This window comes from Colletotrichum fructicola (assembly GCF_000319635.2).
Source record: "Colletotrichum fructicola Nara gc5 chromosome Unknown KSG_Nara_v1_contig08, whole genome shotgun sequence".
In the NCBI taxonomy this organism is placed as follows: Eukaryota; Fungi; Ascomycota; class Sordariomycetes; order Glomerellales; family Glomerellaceae; genus Colletotrichum; species Colletotrichum fructicola.
Window position 1 is genome coordinate 2,956,556 of NW_027094058.1, and position 26,944 is coordinate 2,983,499.

General features: G+C 54.8%; 7 protein-coding genes across 7 annotated transcripts; 4 read left to right on the forward strand and 3 right to left on the reverse strand.

The window, feature by feature from the left end:
* Nucleotides 1-910: 910 nt before the first annotated feature.
* On the forward strand, nucleotides 911-4,553 carry sal3 (Importin subunit beta-3; the record flags this gene model as incomplete). Its single annotated transcript, XM_032025829.1, has 6 exons — nucleotides 911-1,093; nucleotides 1,198-1,417; nucleotides 1,507-1,682; nucleotides 1,736-2,167; nucleotides 2,220-4,291; nucleotides 4,346-4,553. 6 exons carry the CDS (start codon nucleotides 911-913, stop codon nucleotides 4,551-4,553), a joined length of 3,291 nt encoding a protein of 1,096 aa, XP_031877640.1.
* A 4,772-nt stretch (nucleotides 4,554-9,325) lies between these two features.
* Nucleotides 9,326-12,553, forward strand: wc-1-1 (White collar 1 protein; the record flags this gene model as incomplete). The annotated part of the gene is made up of 2 exons (XM_032025831.1): nucleotides 9,326-12,193; nucleotides 12,260-12,553. 2 exons carry the CDS (start codon nucleotides 9,326-9,328, stop codon nucleotides 12,551-12,553), a joined length of 3,162 nt encoding a protein of 1,053 aa, XP_031877638.1.
* A 1,660-nt stretch (nucleotides 12,554-14,213) lies between these two features.
* On the reverse strand, nucleotides 14,214-15,614 carry CGGC5_v013882 (uncharacterized protein; the record flags this gene model as incomplete). Its single annotated transcript, XM_032025833.1, has 1 exon — nucleotides 14,214-15,614. One exon carries the CDS (start codon nucleotides 15,612-15,614, stop codon nucleotides 14,214-14,216), a length of 1,401 nt encoding a protein of 466 aa, XP_031877674.1.
* A 1,726-nt stretch (nucleotides 15,615-17,340) lies between these two features.
* RSC1 (Chromatin structure-remodeling complex subunit RSC1) lies at nucleotides 17,341-21,554 on the reverse strand (the record flags this gene model as incomplete). Its single annotated transcript, XM_032025834.2, has 6 exons — nucleotides 17,341-18,561; nucleotides 19,094-19,653; nucleotides 19,716-20,565; nucleotides 20,627-20,729; nucleotides 20,786-21,382; nucleotides 21,511-21,554. 6 exons carry the CDS (start codon nucleotides 21,552-21,554, stop codon nucleotides 17,341-17,343), a joined length of 3,375 nt encoding a protein of 1,124 aa, XP_031877626.2.
* Nucleotides 21,555-22,149: 595 nt separating this feature from the next.
* On the forward strand, nucleotides 22,150-22,442 carry CGGC5_v013884 (uncharacterized protein; the record flags this gene model as incomplete). The annotated part of the gene is made up of 2 exons (XM_032025835.2): nucleotides 22,150-22,336; nucleotides 22,387-22,442. 2 exons carry the CDS (start codon nucleotides 22,150-22,152, stop codon nucleotides 22,440-22,442), a joined length of 243 nt encoding a protein of 80 aa, XP_031877661.2.
* Nucleotides 22,443-22,790: 348 nt separating this feature from the next.
* Nucleotides 22,791-23,994, forward strand: yod1 (Ubiquitin thioesterase OTU1; the record flags this gene model as incomplete). Its single annotated transcript, XM_032025836.1, has 2 exons — nucleotides 22,791-23,157; nucleotides 23,207-23,994. The coding sequence occupies 2 exons, from the start codon at nucleotides 22,791-22,793 to the stop codon at nucleotides 23,992-23,994; spliced, it is 1,155 nt and encodes a 384-aa protein (XP_031877662.1).
* A 291-nt stretch (nucleotides 23,995-24,285) lies between these two features.
* On the reverse strand, nucleotides 24,286-26,252 carry CGGC5_v013886 (putative formamidase; the record flags this gene model as incomplete). The annotated part of the gene is made up of 8 exons (XM_032025837.1): nucleotides 24,286-24,623; nucleotides 24,752-24,994; nucleotides 25,054-25,142; nucleotides 25,201-25,503; nucleotides 25,581-25,811; nucleotides 25,864-25,921; nucleotides 26,106-26,124; nucleotides 26,178-26,252. 8 exons carry the CDS (start codon nucleotides 26,250-26,252, stop codon nucleotides 24,286-24,288), a joined length of 1,356 nt encoding a protein of 451 aa, XP_031877617.1.
* Between the last annotated feature and the right edge of the window lie 692 nt (nucleotides 26,253-26,944).

Here is a 26,944-nt window from a genome sequence, read left to right on the forward strand (position 1 = left end):
GCCAGCCTGCAGACCGATCCACGACCCGACGGGACCTGAGGCGTGTCGGGTTGGACTCCCTTCCCAGCTTGCCAGCTTGGTCCTTGCCTGCTTGCCTGTCTACTTACCTACCTTAGGTACTTACCTACCTACCTTCAACCGTGAGTTCCTGGGTTAAGAGCGTACCTAGATGTGCCTTATGTAATAAGGTAGCGTATGCAACATATCTAGTACCTTAGGTAGGGAAGCACGGAGGGCACTCGCAATGGAAAGTAATGGTAAGGCACCATGGGCCGGCCGTTCAGCAAGTGGAGCAGAGGGACTCAAGAGGTGTGGCGTGTGCGGGCGGGCAGCAGCGCATCTTGCTCCACCACCCAACAGCCCCGCGCAAAATTATTCCATGTCATTTTTGTGTTGCTTTCCCCCTCCAAAGACCCGGCTCCAGTCCCTTCAACCATCGTGGGCATTACTGCCTCACTTCATATCTTTTTGTTGTGACGAGTTCCTTTGTTTTGAGCCACCAAAACCACTCCTTCCCTCTCTACCACCCGCAACGCATACCATGCTCATTGTCGCCAGTCGCTGCATCCAGTAGTTGACTGTACTCACCCGCAAATTTACTGTCCTCCTCCTTCTATTCCGCCTTCCGACGCGCGCTCGCTTACTTTGGCGCTCTCAAGAGACAACCGCCAAAAGACAAGGTTTTAAAAAAAAAAAAAAAACCACCGAGCCAGAGCGAGCGAGAGACGCACCCCCCTCCAGAGCCAAACACACGCCAACTCTTATCCCTCCGAGCCTCCCCACATCGCCCTTCGCGCGGTTCTGTCCACCTTCCACCGCCCCGACTGTCTTGGTCTTGGGGCTGGTCATTTTCAACATCGAAAAACTTCCTTCGACTCGATAGCATTTACCACTGCCACCGGTCGCAATCATGTCCATGTTGCCGCCAGACGTCCACCAGGAGTTGGGACAGCTCCTGCAAGCTCTGCAGAGCCCTGAGAACTCTGTCCGCACGCAAGCGGAGGAGCATCTGCAAAACAACTGGACGACCACCCGTCCCGAGGTCCTGTTGATGGGCCTGGCTGAGCAGATTCAAATCGGTGCTGATGCTTCGGTATGTTTCCTCCTCGCATCTGGGCTCCCCTCACACACTCTCCATCCCTGCCCCTCTTCTGCCCCTCGCGACGCGACATTTGGCTAATTTCATCACCACAACAGACACGTTCTTTCGCTGCCGTTATTTTCCGAAGAATCGCCTCCAAGAGCCGCAAAAATGAGCGCGGCGAGCTCGTCGATATGTTCTTGTCCTTGTCCAAGGACCAGGCTGCCGTCATCCGCCAGAAGCTTCTCGAGAGTTTGGGAGGGGACTTCCAACGTGCCGTACGAAATAAAATCAGCGACGCTGTCGCTGAGGTAGCGAGGCAATACACCGAGAACAGTACGTCCTTCACCTCACACTCCACTCACCTCAGACGCACGCGAGAAGCCCCGCGCTTGGGATTGAACTTGCGCCTAACATCATGGCAGACGATTCCTGGCCCGAACTCCTTGGAGGTCTCTTCCAGCTTAGCATAGCCCCCGACGCCGAGAAGCGCGAGACTGCTTTCCGCGTCTTCTCAACCACCCCCGGTGTCATCGAAAAGCAACACGAGGACAACGTTATCGGAGCCTTTCAGAAGGGCTTCAAGGATGACTCTGTTCAGGTATGACGGACCCTGGCGCCCACCATGCAGAGCACGAACTGACAGTGGAAAAGGTACGCCTGGCTGCCATGGAGGCCTTTGCCGCCTTCTTCAGAAACCTGGGCAAGAAGGCACAGCCCAAGTTTTACCCTCTCATCCCCGACGTCCTCAACATCCTGCCCCCGATCAAGGACAGCCATGACTCTGAAGACCTCAGCGGCGCCCTCGTCGCCCTCATCGATATGGCCGAGACTGCGCCGAAGATGTTCAAGCCTTTGTTCCATAACTTGGTACAGTTCGCCGTCTCTGTTATTCAGGATAAGGAGCTCGACAACCTTTGCCGCCAGAACGCCCTGGAGCTGATGGCCACTTTCGCCGATTACGCGCCATCTCTGTGCCGCAAGGACCCCACATACACGAACGACATGATCACCCAGTGCCTGAGTTTGATGACCGACCTGGGCGAAGATGATGACGATGCTGCTGAATGGCTGGCGTCTGATGATGTGAGCTGCTCCTGTTTTCCAGCCTTTGCGCTTACCTATTAACGAATTCTAGCTTGACCAAGAGGAGAGCGACCAAAACCACGTTGCTGGAGAGCAATGCATGGACCGACTGGCCAACAAGCTTGGCGGACAGACAATCCTCGCCCCGACCTTTAACTGGCTTCCTAGAATGATGACCTCTATGGCTTGGAGAGATAGGCATGCGGCTCTCATGGCGATTTCCGCCATCTCTGAGGGCTGCAGAGAGCTCATGATTGGGGAGCTTAGCCAGGTCCTCGATCTTGTTGTTCCTGCGCTCAAGGATCCCCATCCCCGTGTGCGCTGGGCTGGATGCAATGCCTTGGGTCAAATGAGCACGGACTTCGCGCCGAAGATGCAAACGGACTACTACGACCGCGTTCTCAAGGCAATCATCCCCGTCCTCGACTCCCCCGAGGCCCGCGTTAAGTCTCATGCTGCTGCGGCTCTGGTCAACTTCTGTGAGGAGGCCGAGAAGTCCATCCTGGAGCCCTACTTGGATGAGCTGCTTTCTCATCTCTTCCAGCTCCTGCAGAATGAGAAGCGATACGTCCAGGAGCAGGCTTTGTCGACCATTGCGACCATTGCTGATGCCGCGGAGGCCGCTTTCTCAAAGTATTACGACACGCTCATGCCCCTGTTGGTGAATGTCCTGCAGACGGAGAACGAGAAGGAATTTCGCCTTCTTCGCGCCAAGGCTATGGAGTGTGCTACCTTGATCGCTCTGGCTGTTGGCAAGGAGAGACTCGGCCAGGATGCCATGACCCTGGTTCACCTGCTCGCGAACATTCAGGCTAACATTACCGACTCTGATGACCCGCAAGCTCAGTACCTGATGCACTGCTGGGGTCGCATGTGCAGAGTTCTTGGACAAGAGTTCCTGCCCTTCCTGCCCAACGTTATGCCTCCTCTTCTCGAGTTGGCCAGTGCGAAGGCCGACATTCAGCTTCTGGACGACGATGACCAGGTCGAGCAGATCCAACAAGAGGATGGATGGGAGCTTGTTCCCCTCAAGGGCAAGATGATCGGTATCCGTACTAGCACTATGGAGGACAAGAATATGGCCATTGAGCTATTGGTTGTCTACGCCCAGGTACTCGAGGGCAGCTTTGCCCCCTACGTCGCACAGATCATGGAGAAGATCGCTCTCCCAGGCCTGGCTTTCTTCTTCCATGACCCGGTCAGGTTCATCTCTGCCAAGTTGGTACCCCAGCTCCTCAGCTCTTACAAGAAGACGTATGGAAGTCCTTCCCCAGAACTCAGCGGATTGTGGGCTGCCACTGTCGACAAGCTTCTTGAGGTGTTGACTGCCGAGCCTGCTATCGATACTCTGGCCGAAATGTACCAGTGCTTCTACGAGTCGGTTGAGGTAGTTGGCAAGGGCTGTCTGACAACCGATCACCTCTCTCGGTTCATTGACTCAGTTCACTCCGCCATTGAGGATTACAAGGACCGTGTCGCTCAGCGCGCTGAAGACAAGGAGGGTGCGACTGCTGAGGACGCAGAAGATGAAGCTGACGATGTTCTGTTGGCCATTGAGGATGACCAGACGCTCCTTTCAGACATGAACAAGGCTTTCCACGCCATCTTCAAGAACCACGGATCCGCCTTCCTCCCTGCCTGGGAGCGCCTGATCAGCACCTACGAAGGCTTCCTCAAGTCAGATGACCCGACGCAACGCCAGTGGGGTCTTTGCATTATGGACGACGTTTTGGAATACTGCGGGCCCGAAAGCCAGCGCTACGCCAACTACATTACTCAACCTCTTGTTGACGGCTGCAGGGACTCATCACCGGCTATCCGCCAGGCCGCTGCGTATGGTATCGGTGTGGCTGCTCACCGTGGCGGTGCTCCCTGGGCTCAATTCCTGGGCGGCGCCATGCCTTTTCTCTTCCAGGTCACGCAAGTTCCCGACGCGCGCAGCGAAGACAACGTGTACGCCACGGAGAACGCTTGTGCCGCTATCGCCAAAATTCTACACTACAACGCTAGTTCTGTCCAGGATCCCAATGGCATCGTGACTCAGTGGATTGAGACTCTGCCAGTTACCAACGACGAAGAAGCGGCGCCGTATGCGTATGCCTACTTGGCTGAGCTCATTGACCAGTAAGTGATGAACATACATGAAATCTGGGCAGTCGCTAACACAATTACTTTTAGGCAACATCCCGCGGTTATGGGCCAAGCCGGTAAGGTTTTCGTTTTCACCGCTCAGGCATTGGAAGCAGACACCCTTCAGGGGCAAACGGCCAGCCGCGTTGTCACGGCTATCAAGGCGCTCCTCTCCGCGGCGGGCGTGAACCCCGCACCCCTGCTCCAGCAGTTCTCACCCGAGGCCCAACGTACGATTACGGCCTACTTCTCATAGAACTTCTAGTGGCTTGACTACGGTTGAAGTAGCACACACGAGGCTCAGAATTCCGTGGAAAATGGAGTTGGGGGTTGTTGTACTAGATGGATGTTGAGATGATACCACAGGCACGAAGAAAAGACCCTCTCCGCAGCAACAGTTTTGGACTTTGAATAAGTCGAGCCACACAAAACTAACATGGGAGAAAGAGGCGTCAAGAGCCGAGATATTCTTGGAGGATGAAAATGTGTGCGCAAGAAGGCCGGTCTGGGCCGTTCCTTCGTTTTCTCGCCGCCGCCCGATGGTGGCGCACTGTGACGCCGATACGATGATATAAAGGAGAGGTTGTTTTGCAGATAGAAATTCAATCCGATATGATGAAGCACTGCCAATATGCAATTCTGATTGTGTGCGTGGAACGGAGCAGCAACATGGGGTCCGGCCATGCTACTGTGTTTGACGTGAAACGCGGCTTCGAGAAAACAGTGCTGTGATGTGATGAAGCTGCCACCCGACGCTGCCAAAGTCGGGAATGCGGCGCCCGAAGCGGCGGCAGCTGGTAGAATTCTGGTCTTAAACAACACGCCGAGGAGGTGGCAGGAAATCTGCTCAGTAATGTCGTACTCGTCTTGCATTGCAACTAGGTGAGGAATGATGAGCCTGTTCAGCCATACAGCTGAGATGCTCCTGATGCCGGACCGACTGCAGACGAGCCACCATTCATCCACCCGGCTGTCCATCGATGTGAAATAAGGGACAATGGCATGTTTGGCTTCGGATAAGATTTCGAGAGTCACTTGCTTCCTGTCCGAGTTCACCGGATGTCCTGTCTTACTAGTATTTTGTGGGCTTGTATGGGAAAGATAAAGAGTGATTGATTGGCTGGCTGGAGACATCTGGGAACAAGGAGGCGGGAAACCTGACTTGCAAAAAGATGGGCAAATGGAATTGCCATGTTCTCTGCTGCAGGGGAGGAAGGGGTGGGGTATTGACGTCTTTGGCTCAAGTCTCAGTCTCACCCATAGTCACGGTTGCACACAGGCGCGCTCAGTCAAGCCAGCACAGCAGCTACGGATACAGCCACCCGCCGAGCTTCTTTTCCTTTTTTCTTTTTTTTTTTTTTTCTTCTTTCTTACCTTCGTTCTCATATCGTTTCTAAACCCTTTTTCTTGGTTCTTTTCTTTCCGATAAGGCACGGGGCGGCCCAGCTGTCTGGTTTGACACTGACAGGTCCAACCGCCATCGGGGCCTTCGAGGGAGGGGACATTGGAGGAGTGCAAGTCCGTCGCTCCTTTATGTCTACAGGACGGGGGGAAGGGGAGGATTCGTGCTTGGTGTGACACGACCTTGCATCGATCACGGGGATGGGATTTCGAGGATGGGGATCTGGTGTGACGATGGCAGGCACGTCGATAAATGGTAGCTAGTCGCACAAGAGACACCATCGAGCTCGCGCGGACCCATCTATGTCATCGCGATGGCCGCGTAGCATAGCTCCAGGGGTTCAGCCCCGCGGGGGGGGGGGGGGCCACCTACCCATTTCAGGGCCTTCCCTCTCGTCTCTTCTCCTAGTGCCTCCAGGCGATGGCACCTCGTGGACATGCCCGGATAGCTGGGTCTTTTTTTCTCTCTTCAGGCAAAGGGATGATAAGGCAGCTCGGGGGCTATCGATGCACGTCCGTTTGGTGCGCCTAAGGGGTGGCGCTCCTCCCGAGAGCTGCTGCTGGCAAGGCTTCTCTCATCACAAGCGTTTCAGAGAGACGGCGGACCAACCAAAAGGAAAGAACGAACAAAAAGGTGCAGGAAGCTCCCGTTGGACGCTTCTGCCATTCCGTTTGGCTCGCGGTTGAGATGAGGAATTGTGCAAGGGAGCGGAAGGGGTTGCACATCGTCTTTGCACATGACTGACAGGTGGACGGTTCGTGGCATTACCTTCCATACGTTGCAGAGGCACATCTCGATGACAAGAGACGGTGTAGATCGGGCAGGAAACCAATCTAGGAGACAGCACAGCTAGCGGATGATAGGTATGTTGATCTTCGCTTCTTCCGGGGCCTTATTCGGCTCGTCACATGGCGAGAGAGGGCTAGCTGGCTGGCGCATGGGAAAAGGCGCGGGGCAGGCACACATAGACACACACACACACGCACGCACACACATACTTACTTACACTCGCACTCACACGTACACACACCACAGCGCAATCCTCTTTGTCTCGTGATATGTGTGGCTGTCGAAAATCCCTGATGGTCGGGTTTACGCATGGCTGTTCATAGGATTTGGGTGGTAAAGTGAGAACTGGGCCAACTGGGTGGGTTGCTAAGGCTGGGTACGGCAAGGGGAGGGGTGAGGAGAAACGAGTACATTGGAAGGCGGCTGAGACGAGAAGGCTGCCGGAGAGGCTGTTGCGAGTCAGGTAGTTAGCGATCAGTCCGGCAACTCGAGGACGGGCAGATCGCGAGTGTGGGATGGGAAAACGGTGGAATGTTAGTTGTGGTACGGGTATCCGTACGGAACTGGGTAGTGCAGAATGCGACGGACGGGAAAGGCAGATGGGACGCCAGGTAGGTATGTGGGTGCTGGGGGGTAACTAACGGTCCTGTTTAGCGAAGGTAGGACAACCGATATCTACTACCTGTGATGGATGGGCTGGAAGAAGGACGAAGTAGGCCTGCAGGCCACCGGAAGTTGAGGGAAAGGGAGCTTGCAGAATGGCGGCAGAAACCGATCATCGATGGAGATGGTAATGAGGGAATTGCATCGCACTTTATCTGGTTCTTGTAAGGGGAAGAGGGCGGGCTGAGAGATGAAGGGAGAAGGGAAGGGAAGGGTAGGAAAGTACCTTACCTACGCCGCACAGCACCAAGCGCGGTGGGATGGATCATGGGTGGGACCAACGGTTCTCTGTCGCCGGCCAGCCGGGGCTGGATGCTGCTTGTTTCTTGCTGTGCGGCACTGTTTGTAGTGCGCCCTTGGTTTTGGCGTGCGTTGGTGGCGTGCTGTGCTGTGCGGTGCGGCCAAGGTCTGAAGTTTTGGAAGGCCTACTTGTATGACGAAATGGATTTTCTGGCGTGCCAAAGTGTACTGCCCTTCTTTATTAGCTAAGCCACAGTATCCGTAGTAGTTGTAGGGGAACCCCTACTCTCAGCGGTTTCGGCTAGTTATGTGTCGCCTCGGTGGCAATGGGAGAACCCTGTCCAAGGTTTGGGAAATGCTGGCTCCGCTTGCTCTTTGAAAGACACCTAATAATAAGCCCCAGGCACAGGCTACCTTGCAGCGCAGCGTACCTAAGGTAAGGTAAGGTAAGGTAAGGTAGCGCGGGCAGTTCAGAGACTCAGGCCATGTCTTGCGGGACACACCTATTCGGGGGGCGTTGATTCCTCACGCATGTTGCCGTGATGGTGCTGGATTTGGACAGGCGAAGTGGGGGTCACGGACCGCCCATGGATGGCCCTCTCCGAAGCAGGGCAGCCAGCCAGCCAGCTACACCTTGCCGTAGGTGCCTTAAGGCAATGTAAACCAAGGGCGTTGATATCGCAAGCCGTCGACATTCCGCACCGGGTCAAAGTCTCCTTACTTGTGCTCCAAGATATGGCTTTCGTACATCGTGCTTCCCTGTTGCTATGCCGTGCTATACCATGCCATGCCATGCCATGTCTTGCAGCGCCGATGGATGTGACTCGACCGGGGGATTGCACCCCAAGGCGTCGCGGCCGAGGCATCCAATCCAGTGCTCATCACGCCTCAGTAGAATACAAGCAAGACTTGGGCTCCAACACACAAAATCCAATGCCGCCCGCAGTCGACGGTGCCTGATCCAATGTCCGTTTATTACTTGCAGCAACGAACGAACCAGAGCCCGTGTTGGATATAAATAAAAGTCAAAAAAAATCAATGCCCGGTGCCGAAGGGCTAGGCTAGGTAAGGTATCCATCCGTACCTAGACAGACATCAGACGTTCCTTGTCTTCTTACGGCCTTGCGCCCCAAGCTCCTCACTTGCTTCTCACTGGAAGCCCGTTAACCGGGAACCTCTTGTACTGCGTAATCCCAAGGCCTCTGTCTCTGTGGCTTTCCCGGCCTCCAATCCCCGGTGGGCGTGGACCACGCAGCGCTAACTTAGGTACTGTACCTCCCGTGGGTGGTAGGTATTACCATGGGCGGCCCATCGACTTTCGTGCCGCCCCCAAACCAAACCCCCCTCCTTTACGACCACAACCACCACCGCAACTGCTGCTAACAACTCCATCTCTTCTCCCCGCAGCATCCCATCCCAGATTCTCCACGACTTTCCACCACCGACGGCCTCCGAAGCCTCGAGAGCCCGATCATTGACCGCGCCAACGAAACATTCACACCCGCCCCCACCACTTTCATTCGATTTTCCACTCCGACCGGCTAGAATTTGCTGCACCGCATTACTGCCGCCATCATCGGCCCCCGAAACCTCAACCACGACCCATGTGAACGACGTCTTTCGCCAGCAGACTGCGTTTTCTCTCCCTCCCCGACGACCTCGTTCGTTCCGACCTCGCCCTCGTCATCCGTAATACCATTCTCCAGTCTCTCGCCTCGACGAAGCTGCCCTGCTGACGCCGTTACGCTTTCCCGACCGCATGCACAGGTGGCACCATTTGAGCCGGCGCCTCGGGAGAGAAAAGTACAAGGCGGAGGCTAAAATCACCCGCGAAGCCTTGACGACTCACGATCTTAAGCCCCACACCGAAGCCGCGAGATAATCAGCACTCTGCGATATCCATCTTGGGGGTGGCAAACACAGATGCACTCGCCATGGAGGCCTACTACGCACAGCTCACTCCCCAGGAGCTGCAGCGACAGATGTCGCAGCATTCACAGCAGCATCCGATGCAGCAGCAGGGCCAACCCGGAAGCCATGGATTTCAGCACATGAGCCAGGGCCACGGACATGGCCACGACATGAACATGATGGGCGGAGGCGATTCCCTGGACGATATCATCAATTCCAACCACCACGAACTTCAACGCCGTCGCAGTATACATCATTCACACCAACCCTTCATATCCCAGAATCAGTCCGGCCAAAACGGAGGCTCTGATCGACGCATGTCAATGATGGAGTTCGGCGCCAGTGACAATCAACTCGTCAACTATCCTTTCCAGAACCCGGCCATGAACGGCGAGTTCGTCAACATAGCCGGGCAGATGAGCAGCGGCATGGACACAGCTTTGGACAGCGGCATGTCGGGCAACGCAGTAGGCATGGGCAACAACGTACCCGGCAACATCTCAATACCCGGCGCGATGGACGGATACCCAGGTACCGAATCACTGCAGATGTCTCCAACAAATGCCTTCACCACTTTCTCGCCTGACATGATGAATTCGATGATGCCGCCCAACTCCTTTGGTATGCAGGTTCCCTCAATGCCGACGACTACCAGCATGGGCATGTACGGCCAGACTTCGATGGCGAACAACTTTCCAAGCCCCCTCAACACTAACTCGAATGACATGTCAATGGATATGGCGGGGGGTGATACTCCGGTAAAGGCGCCTCAGAGCGCTCTCGACACGCCGCTAGAGATGGCTTCTACCGACGACGACCTTATGAACATGAACCAGCAATATCAAACGCAGCCGGATAACGACAACAACGGCAACACCAATGTTCGGCCAAATTCTCAGACCGTGAACTTCGGATCAACCGCAACTGGGCCGACGCAGACGCCGTCTTCTATATCTAGGGAAATGTCGAATTCGACCAACAATTCTTCACAGTCACCTAATCACAGGTCTTCATCCATGGCAACAAGCCAAATCGCTGCTGCGCCTCCCACCGCGTCTACTACGCCAGCCGCGGGACCCGAAACACCCCGCGCGGAAAGCAAGGAAAAGAACGTTTACTCCAAGAGTGGCTTCGATATGCTGCGAGCATTATGGTATGTTGCGACGAGAAAGAATCCCGAAATTCACCTTGGCGCCGTCGACATGTCTTGCGCCTTTGTTGTATGCGATGTCTCACTCAACGACTGCCCTATCATTTACGTATCCGACAACTTCCAGAACTTGACGGGTTATAGCCGTCATGAAATTGTCGGTCAGAATTGCCGCTTCCTCCAGTCTCCCAACGGCAAGGTCGAGGCTGGTTCTAAGAGAGAATTTGTTGACGATGCTTCCGTCTACAACCTGAAGAAGAAAATCGCAGAGGGTCGAGAGGTCCAGCAGAGCTTGATCAACTACCGCAAGGGTGGCAAGCCTTTCCTCAACCTCCTTACCATGATTCCGATCCCGTGGGATGACCCAAACGAGGTACGATTCTTCGTCGGCTTCCAGATCGATCTGGTCGAGTGCCCCGATGCTATTGCCCAAGGCCAAGAAAATGGCGGTGTGAAGGTCAATTACAAGCACAGCGACATTGGCCAATACATTTGGACGCCACCCACAGCGAACCACGTCGAGCCAGAGAACGGACAAACACTGGGAATCGACGACGTGTCGACTCTTCTCCAACAGTTCAACCCCAAGGGTGTAGTGTCCGACTGGCATAAGCAATCCTGGGACAAGATGTTACTGGAGAATACGGATGACGTGGTTCATGTTCTTTCCTTGAAGGGGCTTTTCATGTATTTGTCGCCCTCTTGCAAGAAGGTCCTGGAGTATGACGGGGCAGAGTTGGTCGGCAATGCGTTGTCGACTATATGTCATCCTTCTGACATAGTTCCTGTAACCCGCGAGCTGAAGGACGCAACCGCTGGCAATACCGTCAATATCGTCTTCCGAATCAGAAGAAAACAGAGCGGCTACACATGGTTTGAGAGCCACGGCTCGCTCTTCTTCGAACACGGCAAAGGCAGGAAGTGTATTATCCTGGTTGGAAGGAAACGACCGGTGTTCGCTCTCAGCCGGCGAGATTTAGAGGCTCATGGCGGCATTGGCGATAGTGAGCTGTGGACAAAGATTTCGGTATCCGGCATGTTCTTGTTTGTGTCCTCCAACATTCGATCTCTACTCGACAAGCACCCAAGCGATTTGGTGGGCACCAGCATGCAAGAGCTCATGCGTCGCGAGAGCCGTGCCGAGTTCGGTCGTGCTATCGAAAAGGCCAGAAGGGGTAAGATCGTTACCTGCAAACACGAGGTTCACAACAACAGGGGCCAGGTTCTCCAGGCACATACAACCCTGTACCCCGGAGATGCATCCTTGGGGCAGAAGCCGACATTTTTGTTGGCTCAAACCAAGCTTTTGAAAGCATCGTCAAGGGCTATCGCACCAGCAGCAACACCGCCAGGAAGCGTCAAGTCATCGTCCCAAGCACAAACTATGCAGACAACAGACTTGCAAAAGACTGGTCCAATATCTACGTCTGGTGGCAACACCGTTCCAGGCAACCAAGATGCTGCTCTAGCCGCAGACGATAATATCTTTGATGAGCTGAGGACCACAAAGTGCTCCAGCTGGCAGTTCGAGCTACGTCAAATGGAAAAGGTCAACAGAATCCTTGCAGAAGAGCTTGGCGGCCTGCTCTCCAACAAGAAGAAGAGGAAGCGGAGGAAGGGTGTAGGCAACGTCGTTCGCGACTGTGCCAACTGTCACACCCGCAATACCCCTGAGTGGCGACGCGGCCCGAGCGGCCAACGAGATTTGTGCAACAGCTGTGGTCTACGCTGGGCGAAGCAGGTGAGAAGTGCCGAGCCATCAGTGGCAGACTCACGACCGGAGGGCCACGATATTAATGAGGAATAGGTTGGACGCGTGTCTCCACGCAATTCCTCTAGAGGAGGCGCAAACACGAACGCGGACGCGCTGAGCAAGAAGTCGAACTCCCCGAATCATTCTTCCCAGCTACAGAACGAGGTAAAAGCCAGTAGCAGCACACCTGCTCGGCCTAGTGATGGATCCTCAGGCAACGCGACGCCTGCTACAAGTGTATCCAAGGGCCACAATACCATGCCTCCACCGAGCAAACCGCTGCTAGAAGGCGGCAGCAAAGGTGGCATGACTTCGATACGCGAGGAGGGAGTCACCGGTCCTGGATAACGCTCGAACACCTTCAACCTACAACCTTTTACAGCCAAACTTACAGCCAAACAACTGATGATTTTTGATCGCCTTCCCTCCCCTTCAAGATACCACAATTCTATCGTTTCACGATTCTTCCTAGGTGATGGCTCGGTATACCCAAGAGATGCCTCAAGCCGGCGCCGGTAGGAAAGGCTGAAATATTTGGCAGCCTTACGGATGTTATCATTGCAAGTTTAAGCCGTTGGATTCACAATATTAAACGTACACGGGGCGCTAGTTTATGTAGGCCGGGAAGCCGCGAGATGTGGGTTATGTCCAATTTGTTGTCACGCTATTTTCTGCTGCGCATTTTCGATACCAATGTTGAGACGCCATTCTGGGTGTAAACTACATTTCCTTCTTCTTGCCCGCAGGTAAAGATTTTCTGTGAGATGTGTATGTGAAGGTGCTCGTTCGCCATCCGCCTCCTCCCCCCCCCCCCCCCCCTTTTTTTTTTGGGTTTTTTTGTGGAAGGGCTGGCAATTATGGGAGTGATGGTGGAGGTGGGCTTCGAAGCTGGCGATGTAGGGTCAAACATCTATATAGCCTGCTTTGGTGGCTATGAGTGTGCTCGCTGTAGCTGAATGATACCGTAGGGCGCTGGATATTTGTGATGACGGTGTGGAAAGCAAGAGGTCACTCATGAGATAGATGGGACAGTGAGTTTGTGTGACCGAGGCTGTGATGCCGCCAAGTCGGTTTTGTATTGTTGTATTGCTGTGAGCTGAGCGCCGAAACATGGAATGCTTCGGTTCAGCCTCTGGTAATCCGAGAATTTTTTGCCGGGCATTTTATGCTTCTCAGCTTATCCTATCCCTCGATGTGATTCCCTGGGACGCCACAATCCGTGCTGTTACATCTCTCATGTCCAGATACCATGTATGTACACCCTTTGCCTAACTACCGTCTAAGAACAAAACCATAAGGCAACCAAATCAGAGAGGGGGTATCTCTTTTCCCTAACCATATCAAACGTCCCGAGTCGTAATCAAGGCTTGTTGTCTTGAACATTTTTCCCATGAAAGGAAACAAACAACGCTGATGCGGCAAGTAAATAAAGAAGAAACCCGTGTCAAACCATGCTAAACATGAACAAGAAGCGAAAGAGAACCAGGAAGAGAGACGCAACAGACTCGCAAAATCTCTCAGAGAACGCAGAAAACCCAAATGCTAGTAAAAGAAAAGACAACACAGACAAAAACCCAGAAAGCTAAGATCGTCCATGGATGCGTATGCCGTAATAAGTAGCATAGCCAAGTAAGAACTCAAAACGAAATTGTGTTTGTTGTTGTTATAGCGGTTGTTGCTGTTTGCCTCTCGTCCAAGTAAGCAATCATCGGCAGTGTCAAAGTGCACGAGGGCCTTATTCCATGCCCCCATCCTTGTGATGCCAGCCGGTAGATTCTCGAGTCGAGGAAGAGAAGGCAAAAGTCAGCGTTCCAAAGTCGGGCCGCTTCGCCGCTTGCATTCCCAATCCATATCCATTCCTGCGAGACATACCAATGTATAGCGGGCTACCGCCAAGTGCATATCCCAGATCCCATCAACGCACGAGGTCGACGGGCTACCTATTCAAAAGAGGGCGATTCCGGTGCACCTTTCGGCGAGCACACGGTTGCCATGGGTTGTAGTTTGATTACACCTTGGCACCAGAGATGGCTGAGTACTGTTGGAACGAGCCAAAGCAACCGCCCACAAAACCGTTTGTAGAAGCACAGGTGGTCTTGATGTCGCCAAAGGTGCTGGCACTCTGCAAAAGCGTTTGGTAATCGGACGTTGTGTGCGACTTGGTAGCTGTCACCGACTGATACTCAGACGTCACCGGGCCGGTGAACTTTGCCTTTTTGGGGGAAGGAGTCCTCCAGTCGTTGTCAAGGTGCGCGGCGTGAGAATGAGGGGAGGCGACCTTATCCTCAGCGATCGGCGTCATCCGCTTCAGAGTCATGGGTGTAGGGCGACAAGACGCCCGAGTGGCATGCTTCGCAGCAACCTCCGACAGTTGCTTCTCGAAAGAAGGCTTGCACAAGTCGTGCAAATAGCTGTCCAGATAGTGGACAGAGACACGGCCAGCCCACTCTTTATTGTTGAGAAGCTCCGGCTGGGTCCAGACCTCGGAGCACGCCGACTTGAAAGAGTACACTTCAACAGCCCAACCCAACGATAGGCAACGTACAACGTGAGCGGGGAAGCCGTCAGAGGTACCGGACTCGTTCGAGTTGCCGTCCCCAGTGACGAGGATGATGACACCTTTGTTGTTGATGTTGTCGACGGCGCAGTTGATCATCAAGTGCTGAAGGTTTTCATCAACCTGATGCTCCTGCATGGGCTCACGGCGTCTCGAATATATGTCGTCAGAATCAGACGTGTTCGAGAACGGCTTCTTGCCATCTTTGGGGATTCGAGGAAGAATGGTCTTCTGGTAGCCAATCTCCTCGGCATCAAAGAAGTACTGAGCCTCAGTCTTGCCGGGAGCCTTGGAGCCAACGATGTGGGAGGCCATGACATGTCTGTCTCGCTGCAATATCTCATGCAGTTTGACGATGTCGAGGCAACCGGGGAGCGGCTCATTGTGACGCATTCCAAACTTCTTCTTGAGGTCCTGGTAGAAGCTGGTGCTGATGTTGGAGCCGTCGACAAAGATGTACACTCTGTCGTGAGACACTTTGCCGTCGAGCTTGGCACACATTTGTTGGAATTGTTGATCGTGCGACACAAACTGGTGCGCAAGGCGGTTCGAGAAAGACTCCTCGAAAGAGACGGGAAGCCTGTGTGCGGTGTGCCTTTCGAAGAGAAGATCTCCAGCAGACACAGAGGTGGCCTTGGGAGGAGGTGTGGCGGGCGGCGTGGTGACGTCTGACAGACCAGCACCCCCGTTCAGATCCAGCTCCATGTCGACCGGATCGAAATCCCCACGAGACGAGACTGAGTCCGAGTCGCTTGAAGTTGCAGACATTGGGGGGGATAGTAGGGGAGAAGTGGCGTTAGGAGCGTTCTGGCCGCCAGCCTTGCTCTTAAGCTTGGGAACCTTCCCACCCATGATGTCTCTGACAACGGAGTCTGGGATGTACAGGAGGCGTGAGCTTGGAGAGATGCTTTGACTGGGCGCAGGTTGCTGAGCACAAGAGTTATCGTTATCCGTAGGAGAGGCGGGGTTCTGATGGTGATTTAAAAGAGAAAATATCTTTGAAAAATCGCCAAGACAGGGTTTCTCTGAAGTGGTAGTAGTAGTGAGGCACTGGGAACTCAAATTCGTGATATCAGAATTAGCAGGTGGCCGTCTCTGTCGTGGCTTTCTGCGAGAGCTTGTGGACGCCATCGTGCCTTATACGAAATTGTCGAATGCAGGCTTTGATAAGCGTGTACCGCTGTGGTATCGGGAAAGCAAAGTTCGTCAATTTTCTTCGAAGAAAGACGGTTGAGTGGCGAGAGACCCTGGTGAGTTGTGCTAGACGATGAATTGTATGTAGATAGTCCCTGGCAGGAGAAGGTTGCTCGTATTGGTAGTCTGCGACGTATGCGAGAAAAAGTGAAGACAACTTGGATGGAATCTGAGAGATGCCAACCTTGCTTGGTCTTGCCTCGTTGCCTGAACTATAGAAAGAAGGCAAGGTGGGGAGTAAGTCAACGGAAAGCAAGGAAACGAAGACGCGACCACGCCAAAATAAGATGGATTTGGTGTTTCGGGACAGAAGTCAGGTTCCTCTAGAAAGGGATGATGTTTTCGGAGGTGACTGCGGGTGGTTTTTGAAGACGAGGGCGGGAGGCGAAAAAGAGAGGTGAAAGAAGAAGGTGAAGAAGGTAAGTCGAGAACGTCAGCAAATGGTGGTTTAGCCGCGCTTGAAACTCACTTAGCGTCCCGTGAGTGTGCCGCAGGAAGTTGCCCCCCAGCGGTTCCCACATTCGGCCTGAGGGTGTTTGGGAGAAAAAGGTGGGAGAAAAAGGTCCAGCGCATCCACGTCTCGCTGTCAGAGTCACCCTGCACCGCACTCAGTGGCTGGAGCGTCTCGAGTGGGCGAATCAGATCTGCACTAGACCCTCTTTGGGCTGGCACCTGCGCTTTGTGCGTGGTCGGGCGGCGCCCCCGGCAGGGCCTCGCAGCGATTCTTAGTGCCTGGACGTCCCGTCGACAGCGAACTTAGGACCTGGACTTGTGGGGCGAGGTTCCTGACCCGACACCACGACCTCGATCCTGGAAGCAGGCACTGGACAACTCTCATTCTCCCCTGGCCAGTTGGTCGCCACTAAATCTTATCTTTGTCTCTACCGAGCTACCCACCTAATGACAATGTTGCATGTCTAGAATGTTTCCGTATGCCCTTCGACTTGAGCATCGAAACAGCAGACAGGAACAGGGGTACTGGGGACGAACTCGACCGTCATCAATAGTCATCATCAAAGGTGTGTGTGTGTGTGTGTGTGTGTGTGTGTGTGTGGTATTTGTTTGGGCACTTGACAAGCTTTTCATGGCACAAAACCTTGACGCTGTCGTGACTGGAAGGAATGTTTCTCTGCGTCTTCAATTCTTAGCATTATGATGTACAATAACCATAGGGACCCCATCGGTTCCATGTCGACACACCGAGCCGTAATGGTTTCCGTAAAACTCCAAACCAAAAGGTATCACAACAAGCTGAATCACCCACCAAAAACTCCTCCCGTCTGTCTACCCAGAGAAAGCTAAAGCTCTACGCATCTTGGTCCACCGCCTCCTGCAGCGCGGACACGTAGCATCCATTAGAGCGACGTCTTGGTGACCTGTCCGTTCAGACACCACGTGGCTTGGAGGAACGCATGCTGGTGTGGGCCGAGTAGATGCCCTCGAGATAGCTGGCCTTCTTGGCCTCTTCGGCCCTATCGGCCTCCTCCTCACGCTCCCTTCTGGACTTGACCTTGACTGCATGCTGCTCCCTCACCATCTGGTCGTGTCCATCCAGGTCGCCATCCTCGCGCATGCGCATCGTTTCCTGGGCATGGCTCTTCCAATACAGAGCCCATGCGTCGCTCGCCCAGTCACGCAGCTCCTCCTGCGTCTTGCCCTTGGTGATCTCGTCAATGACCATCTTGGTCTTCAGCTCCTTCTGCTTGACAACGGAGAAGGCCTTTGCCTTGCTCGCACGCTCCGACAGCCATTCCGGGTTGCTCTTGGCAAGGTAGGCGAGGCTATGGCCCGTGTTTGCGTGGTCCGGCGCAAGGCCATGTTCGGGGCGCGCGGCGGGCGGTGTGGTGAAGAAAATGATTCTGCCGTTCTCGTCCCTGTTGTACTGGCTGCGCACCTCCTCGGGAATTTGGTCGTTGATGTGGTCGGGCAGGACAAAAACCTCGGGAGGGCGCGGGGGGTTGTAGGCGTTGTTTTGCGGCATGGCATTGGGTGCAGACGCCATGGGGGTGCGGGCTGCAGTTGGGTGAGGCTGCATCTGGTGGTGATTGAACGTCGTTGGGCCCAAAGAGTTTGCTGTCATCATTTGTGGATGCATCTGGTGTTGTCCGTGTCCGTGCTGTGCCACGGGGGGCGCTTGGGCCTGCGGGTAGTGCGGCGGCGGCGGCTGGTGGTGCTGCTGTGGTGGAAGGTGCTGTTGCTGCTGCTGCTGTTGCTGAAACTGGTGGGGATGATGCTGTGGATGCTGTGGGTGCTGTTGCTGATGCTGGAAGGGGCTTGGCACGTATCCCTGCTGCTGGTACATGGGACGGATGGGCTGTTGCGGAGAGTGAGACGCCTGGTGAGGAGGAATCTGGGGCAGCGGCACAGGTGTCTGATGAGGCACCGCGACAGGCGAAGCCGACGCGTGTTGAGGCGTGTATTGCTGCCCGTACATGGCCGGCGACGGCGACGGCGCCGCGCCCATTCCGTGTCCGTACGGCGTTGGCGGGTTGTTCATCGACATGTCGCTGGGCGTTTGTCGCATTGCCTGGAGCACCGATGGGCGTCGAGCAGCCTCCTGACTCATGGGAGGCGGCGATGGTGTTGGTTCAGGTGGAGGGGACTCCTACATCCCAAGGAATGTTTGTTAGTACCCGGCTTGGTCTTGGTAAAAAAGCCACCACAGCAAGGCAGACATGCAACGTCTGCGGAGAGAGAGGGCGAGGGGGGGAAATGAAGAGAAAAAGAGGTGGAAAGGTGAGTGTGAAGGGCGAGTGAGGGTGAGCAAACGAGTGACGGGGGCAGGAAGCCGGGGCTTGGAGACGGGATGCAGGGTACTGCCGCTGCTGAACCATCGCCTCTGCGCCGCTCTTTTTATCGGCTTGCACTGGATAAGACGACGCAGAAGTTGTGTGTGTGTGTGTGTGTGTGTGTGTGTGTGTGTGTGAGAGAGAGAGAGAGAGAGAGAAGAGGTGTTGGGGCACGGGTTACAGCTCATGCAACAAGATTCACTTGGGCGGTACTAGGGTCAGGTAAGGCGGCGCGGCTGGGAGTGAGAATGGCCGAAGGCCAAGCAGTCCCAGCCAGACCAGGCCTGCAGAGTGTGGATGGACCGTGGACAGAAATAGCAAAGAAACAGCAAACACATCACGACTTACGTTCGATTCCCGGGGTCGACGGTGCACGGCGCCGATGATAGGCGGTGCGTTTGGAGCTCCCCATGTCGGCTTCGGCAGCTCGTCCGTCTCTTTCGCGTCGGCTTGCAGCAGGTGCTTGATCGGGCTGGGCACCTTCTTGAGCCGCCGTGGCTGGTCAAACAAATCCATCTCGTAATCCTTTTCCCGCACCTCGTCCGGCACGCAGCTGGCCCACGTCTTGATCTTGTTGAAGCGGCACGTCTGTTCGTTGTAGCGAGACTCACACACATACACCTCCTTGTCATGTGGCAGACCGCGAGGCCGCCCCTTGTTGAAGCGCGTCACAAACATGACGAAGCATCGGTCGAGAACCTCTTCGATCTGGTGGTCACGATACTGGCCCGTCTTGGCCACTTCGTTCTCGAAGAAGTGCTTCTCGTATCGGTGGACCGTCTGTTCGGGACGGTAGTACCAGCAAGCATTGATCCACCGCTGGCCGGCACGATCTTGCCAGGTGCGGAAAATCTGAGCGACAATGGGCTTGGCCATGTCGTTGACGTTGCGAATGTGTACCCAGTCACCTAGAACAATTGTTAATCAGGGACACTTACCATGCTACCGGGGGTTACTGGACGCAACTTACCAACTTTCCACGATTGGCCGTTGTATTGAATCTCAGCCAACGGCAGTTTGCCGTCCTCGTCTCGGAACTCATCATCGGGTCTGGCCTTCTCCTGCGCTACCAGTCCGTGGGCCTGCTTCTGCAGCTCTACGGCAGCCTCGAAAATTTCACTTCCTTCCTCGTTGTAGTGTTTGGCGTTGTTGAACATGAGGTCAATGTCCTTGAGGACACTGTCAACGGTCGGGTACTTCTTCCTCTTGGCCTTGCGTTTTATGTTATCCAGCGCAATGGGGTCCTTGATAACCTGGTAGTAGTCTGGGTTCATGGTCTTGTCGGGCAGCTTCTCAAAGGGACCGATGAGCAGGTCACCGTCGTCTGACTTGACTTTGCGAAGGCCCTTGATGACGTTGTGTATACGAGCCTCGAGGGGCGTGAGAACCTTGGGAGGGCGGCCGCGTTTCTTATGCTCGTCCTCCTCTCTGGCCTCGCCAGTCTGGCGTCTGCCGAATGATGCTCTCCCCCGCTTCCTATTGCGACGCCCTCTCCCATCATCGTCAGAGTCGTCGTCGTCATCTTCGTCTTCCTCCTCTTCCTCCTCCTCCTCTTCTTCCTCTTCTTCGGACTCAGCCTCTGGGGAGGATTCTTCGGCAGGCGGTAGCTCTCCCAGATCCGGCAGCTCGGCTTCCGCTGGCTGTATGGTACCCTTGTTCACGAGCTTCTGCAGCTCTTGCTTAAGAAGATCCCTGATTACAGTAGCGCCCTTGAAGATGGCAGACGAAGGTCGGTTGTACACTTGAGCATTGTGACAGATCTGGGCAACGTCACGGACGAACTCGGAGAAGTCATTGTACTGCTTTTTACTTATTTTGTGCTGTTACAGGTTAGTTTCTCAACTTGAATGATTGTACAATTTGTTGTTAGGCAAGACTTACGCGAATGGTGCTGAAGGCTATGGGGTTCTCGATGATTTCGAAATAGTCAGGGAGCTGGCGTTTATTCGGGATACGCTGGAAGCTGGCGGCCCACCACTCCCCACTACGAACCATATGTCAGCAAGAAGCGCAATTGGCACGATTCGGTGCGACACATACTCATCGTCCTTATAGTTGCTGAGATATGTGTTGAGGGTTTGGATGATGTCCAAGAGATCGCCAGGCTCAGACTCTGCTGGAGAAGCACCACCGTCGTCAGGGTCTCCGTCAGCGTCGGCGTCTCCATCTGCGTCTCCATCTGCGTCGGCATCAGCGTCTGCGTCTGCATCGACGTCGACGTCGACTTCTCCAGGTGCATCGGCATCAGCGTCCGCTTCACCGTCGGCATCAGCATCCACGTCGGCATCTGCATCTGCATCGGCGTCGGCGTCGGCGTCGACATCCATTTTGTCGGAAGCGTCCGGTTTCGCGGGAACAGCAGTGGAATCGACGGGCATGGGAGGGGTGTCGGCCGAGGTGGCGGCGGCGGCGGGTGCGTCGGTCATCTCAACATCGTTGGTAACCTTGGCCTCGATGGACTCGCGCACTTCGGGCGCGTCGCTGCGCGTCGAAGACATCATCTGCACCGCCGACTCGAAGCGCAGGCACGGGAACTGGAGGTCGTCTCTGAGAGTGTAATTGGCGGCGCAAAGGATCAGTGGAGTAATTGAACCCTCTGCACGGGCGAGCCTGAGTGGGAGAGGGGGAGGAGAGGCTCTGTCGCAAAGGTCAGAATTTCCAGAAAAGACCGTCGAGAGGGAAGAATTGAAGGTTCGCGAAGCGGGAGCTGGGCTGGTGCTGTGGCCGGCCAGGTGCTATTAGTCGCTAGGCAGGTAGGTAGGTACCTTAGACATGGCCGGGATGGTAACGGCCCAGTGCCACAAAGCATCAGTCGGTCGTGGGTGTTAGCAGGGAAACCTCCCTGCCCAGTGTCGACTGTGTGCCGGCTCCACCTCGGCTAACGGAAACGGCTGAACGGTCTAGACCACTAGGTAGTGAAGGTACTGAGAGGAAGGTGCCATTCTATTCAGTGTTGCTGGTTGAAAAGTTGCAATATCAATATCGATATGCCTGTTGTCGTTCGAATTCTCCATTAGCTTTTGTCGACGCCACAACTGTTTCCTCCCTTGTTCTTGGCAGCCAATAGAGGCTGCACCAGAGGCCAATCCTCGAACCTACCCGCAGCCTGCCTAAGTAGGTATAATAAGGTGAGACTCCCGTCCTACAAAGGCTCTCGATCCAACGGCTTCGCTATCAACTATGAGACCCAAGTGACTTGGGCCCAGTGGAAAGCATCCGCAAGCGTCACGCAAGTTCCTGGTGAAATCGAAAAGTGGGCAGCCGGCGAGATGGACACAATGAAGTCATTGTCACTGGATCTCCGGACTGTGTCCAGTGAGATGGCCAAACACATTTGATTGGAGTACTTCTCCACACCACGGCGACACCCAGAGTGGGATGAGGACAACGCGACCACGATCCCAATGTCTCTTGGTCTTCTTGTGGCTCGCATGTCATGTTACACATGTCTGACCCCGAACACAGAAGCATCCCAAAGCAGTCGCCGCCCTCGACGCTCAGACCTGGCCCTGTCTTCGCTCCATCGTCCTAGCTTCATCTTTGACCCCGACGACGTCTTCCAGAAGTACTTAATAAGCGGAGAAGCTTCTAGTTCGTCTCAGCGTCCCCAAGACACTCGCAACACTGCTCACTCAACAAAGCCTTCATCACCTGCGACTGCAGCTCACTCGTCCCGCAACGTGGGCCACCAAAATAAGACACTGCCTGTCCGATCAACCTGGCTTCAATACATCAACTCAAAGCAAGGTTGCTGAGACATTGACTCCCATCATTTCAATCCTGGGCTACGACCGGCCCCATCCATCCCCGCCATCATTGGAACCCCGGTATCTGCTCGAGATAAGATTAATCCCTCCGCGACCCCGCCGTTCCAGCCAAGACCGCTCGGCTGCCCTCCGGCTACCCTCCGGATCCGTCTCCGGCCGCTTTGAGAACCTTCTTTCACCCCACCCCAAGACGGAACACGAGGCATCTTTAATCCTCCTCCCCCATACCTGGGCCTTTGCTCTAACACAACATCCCCGAATCGCCAATCCTGGACGCCATGAGAGCCAGGTACAGGGGCCCGGAGGGTTCTGGTGTAGTATCCCTCGGAGATGACGCTACCGTGGGTCAGCTCTTCGACGAGATCAAGAAGTCAACTGGCATCGCCGATTTCGCCCTAAAGTATGGCTATCCTCTCCAGACACTCACTCTCGCGCAAAAAGATGCCAACGCAAAGGACCTCGGCCTCAATGGCCAGTCCTTCACCATTGAGCCGGCTCAGCCAAGAGTCATTACGCCCCCACCGCCCGTGACGAGACCCTCCGAAGGAAGCGCGCCCTCGTCCAAGAAGCCTCGCCTGGACTCTTCGGGTGATCCAACCCCCTCTGACATCAGCATACCTTGGCCTGAACGCGAGTCAACCCTGCGTAAGTAGCCATAACTACCCGCCTGGCGCAGAAAGCTTACACTGCGCAGTACTACGTGTCATGCCCGACGACAATAGCTGCCTCTTCACAGCTTTTGGCGGCGCCATTCCGGGCAAGCAGATGGAGGCCAAGGAACTTCGCAAGATGGTCGCCGACTACATTCGCCAGCATCCTGATGAGTACTCTGAAGCTGTCCTTGGCATGGCCCCGGACAAGTACTGCCGGACCATGCAAGACCCAGACCGCTGGGGCGGTGCGATCGAGCTCGGAATTTTCTCTGACCTCTTTGACCTCGAGGTTCTGGCCTTCGACGTCAAGAGCCAGAACCCGCTAAAGTTCGGCGAGAACAAGGAGTCGCGATGCATTCTCGTGTACTCGGGTATCCACTATGACCGAGTTGCCTGCAGCCCTTCGGAGCCTCCCTACACCCATTCTGATCTCCCTCCCGAGCTGGATCGCACCAACTGGAGCACTTCTGACGAGGCCGTTCTTGACAAGACAAGGGAACTGATCCGCAAGCTGCATGAGATGCACTACTTCACCGACACTGTCGAGTTTCTGCTCCGCTGTACCGTTGCTGGTTGCGAGTGGATCGGTAATGGTGAGAAGGAGGCCAACAAACATGCCTCGCAAACGGGCCACATGGGTTTCGACGAGATCAAGGATGTGTCTCACAGTGGTGTAGGTGGTGCAAGTGCCGTTGCTGCCATGGGAGATAGCGCCTTGCGGAAGTGTAACGCTCCTGGTTGCGAGTGGCTTGGTACTAGCACGGCCGAGGCTCGCATCCACACGAGCGAGACAGGTCACACCTCGATGAGCGAGATCCCTGATTTTTGAGGAGGATGTGGCGTTATATGCATTGATTCATAATCGCAATGATCGTGAAAGCGCGCTAGGAGTTGTTGGACGATGAAGAAGAGGCTGAGGAAGCAGGGCAAACGGGCGTATTCAAGTTGTGATTGCCAGAAGGACTGTGAACAAATTACTACCTTATTCCTAGACAAACGAGAGATGAACATGATGAAGTCTTGTGCACAAAGCCTCCGGGACTCAGTCGCGGCTTTTCTTCCGCTCCAAATCTCAACTCCACAAGACACTAACAGAAACAGCTAGACAACAGCCCGTCTCTCACACGCCGCCCATTACCTTGTCCTTCACATCTTCCACCACAGACTTCTTGTAAGTCAGTCCGCCACCGTAGCTGTGCTCACTGTTCTCTCCACCCTTCGTGATCTTGCCCTCCGTCACCCCGGTAGCAAAAGCACAGCTGCCCAAGGCGCGCTTCTCAACCTTGCCGGCAGCCGGAGAGATGTCGAAATCGAAAATGTCCATCGGCAGACCGATAGTCGTGCATGCGTTAGGGATATCGACGATGCCGGCCACGTGGCCCTGAATTGGAGCGCAGGACATCAGTAGGTAGGCCTGGTAATCGCTGTAGCCGAAGCGGCGGAGGTACTCGATGACGCCTTGCCAATATTAGCATCACTGCATATCATCTTTTTTTCCGTTGGACAGCTCATCCGGTGAGGTCGACTCCGACCCTTATCTCTTGTGTCGCTCAAGGGGAAAGTGGCGTGGGGGGAAGAGAACTTACGAAGACAGGTCTGCCGATATGCAACCGTCACATCCATGTAATGCTGCTTGCCGTGCTCGTCGACGGAGAAACCTTCAAAGTAAATCTGTCGTCCGGGGCCGAACTGAGGCTCGACGGGGCCGGGAATGTAGATGGGCGACTTGAGGCCGAGGTCCGCGACGCCGTTCTTGATCACTTTGAAGTTGATGGTGATGACGCCGGCCATCTCGATGGCGCCGCAGAATGATATTTCTCCGTCGCCCTCTGGTTCGCGTGTTAGTCCTCGTTCTTTATCGGTACACTACTTCGAGGGGGAAACCTACGGGAGAAGTGCAGATCGCCGACGCTGAACTTGGCACCGGGAACGTGGACCGGGAGGTAGACTTTGCTTCCCCTGCTCAGGTTCTTGATGCTGTGACCCCGTCAGCATCCTGCCATCCAGCAAAGACTCGCCGAGACTGCAAACTCACTCGCAGTTGCCCCCGTGCTCCGGTCGTCCGGGGATTGTCCTCGCGCCCTCCTTCCCCACCTTCTCCTTGAGTGCAGCGTCCGCGGCGCCGGCGTGGACGTTGATCGGCTCGGGGGGCTTCGCGACGTCCCGCTCCAGCTTGTTGGCGCTGATGAGCTCGCCCTCGCGGGTGTTCCAGGTGTCGAGGACCTCGGCGGAGGGCGCGCAGCCCAGGATGCCGGGATGGATCAGGCCCGCGAACTTGACGCCGGGGATGTGTCTCGATGTGCAATAGATTCCCTCAAAGTCCCAGATTGCCTTTGCGCTGCTCCCTCATCCATGTCAGTCCTTAGACCATCCAGCTCCTGCAAGACGAGGATAATCATGAGAAAAACAACATACGCGGTCGGGTAGATCTCGTCAAGGAATCCGCCGCCATTGTTCTTGTCAAAGACGCCCGTGAAACCCCACGGCTGGTCCTCGAAGGGCTGGACGTCCATGATTTCGACGAGGAGCAGATCGCCGGGCTGGGCGCCTTCGACTTCGAAGGGACCCGAGAGGTAGTGGATCTTGGTGAGATCCACGTTGAGCATGTCGTCTGCGGAGTCGTTGTTACCAATCTGGCCGCCGGTCCTGAGATGAAGTTGAGCTGTGATAACACCGTTGGGAGAATGGGAGGATTTACCAGTCTACGCATTCAATCTTGACCGTCTCGCCATCCTTGATTGTTCCGGAGAAGGGAACTGCAGAGCGTCAGAGAGAGTGACCTTGCTCTTACTACTACATCAGAGGTGAAGGGGTGAAGAGATGAGCACAGAAACGAAGATGACAACGATCGTCGACGGCACTGCATGCAGAACCGTTCATGTGATCTTTGCTGGTGGCATGCCAGAGCAGGTACACTTAGTTCGAATATTGATCACTTACTATCAGGGTGCCATCTATTCTGCATGAATGAGTGTGAGCAGCATCTCAAGCGCACCGATGACATCAACTTACATGAAGTCCAGGTTGTTCAGAGGCCGGCTTGTCAAAGCTGACCTTGTTAGCCGTCCGAATAGCAGTCTTTCCCATGACGAATTATGGTTTGAGAGTCAACTGTGCGGAATCTGATTGCTTTCAAGAAAGAAACATGCGTGTATTGGACTTGAGGGCGATGGTGTCCATAGAATCTATAGCCAACCCCAAACAGGCCGGCCTCTTTAGATATAGAACATCCAGCCCAAGCCAACGCCTCCAAACTACCCCGCCTTTCATTCCTCGGAATGGGCTATTCCATGCACCAAACAACGCCTCATCTGCCACGGCTGGCTATCAGTTGGAGAATGCAAACGAAGAAGCGATTAGTTCTTAGGCGACTGTCACGGTGCTGGGGCCGGGAGCAGTGCGGAGCTTGCGTCTGATAAGAGAGTTCCCCTCCAATTGCCGTATCAGGCTTCTATCTGGCAACCCCCGCATTAAAACGTCTGGGTTATGCCGCCGGCCGACTGGAAGCGCACCTGGCACGCCAATCGATAAGACTTCCATGGTGATCTCATTCCGCATGGAGACCCTTTCGTGAAACGTAATTGATTTGGGGGTCGCTTTGGTAGTTATCTCGGCATCTGATGTGGATGCTCGCTGTGCCTTGTGGGCGCAGCAATACCAGAGTACCTTGCGCGCTAAGCAATCTACGATAGAGGTGACAACAGGGGTTTGCTATTGGATAAGAAGGCTCTAATACTGTCTTTGACGCCTGACATGTCCATAGGGCGCACTCGACGCTT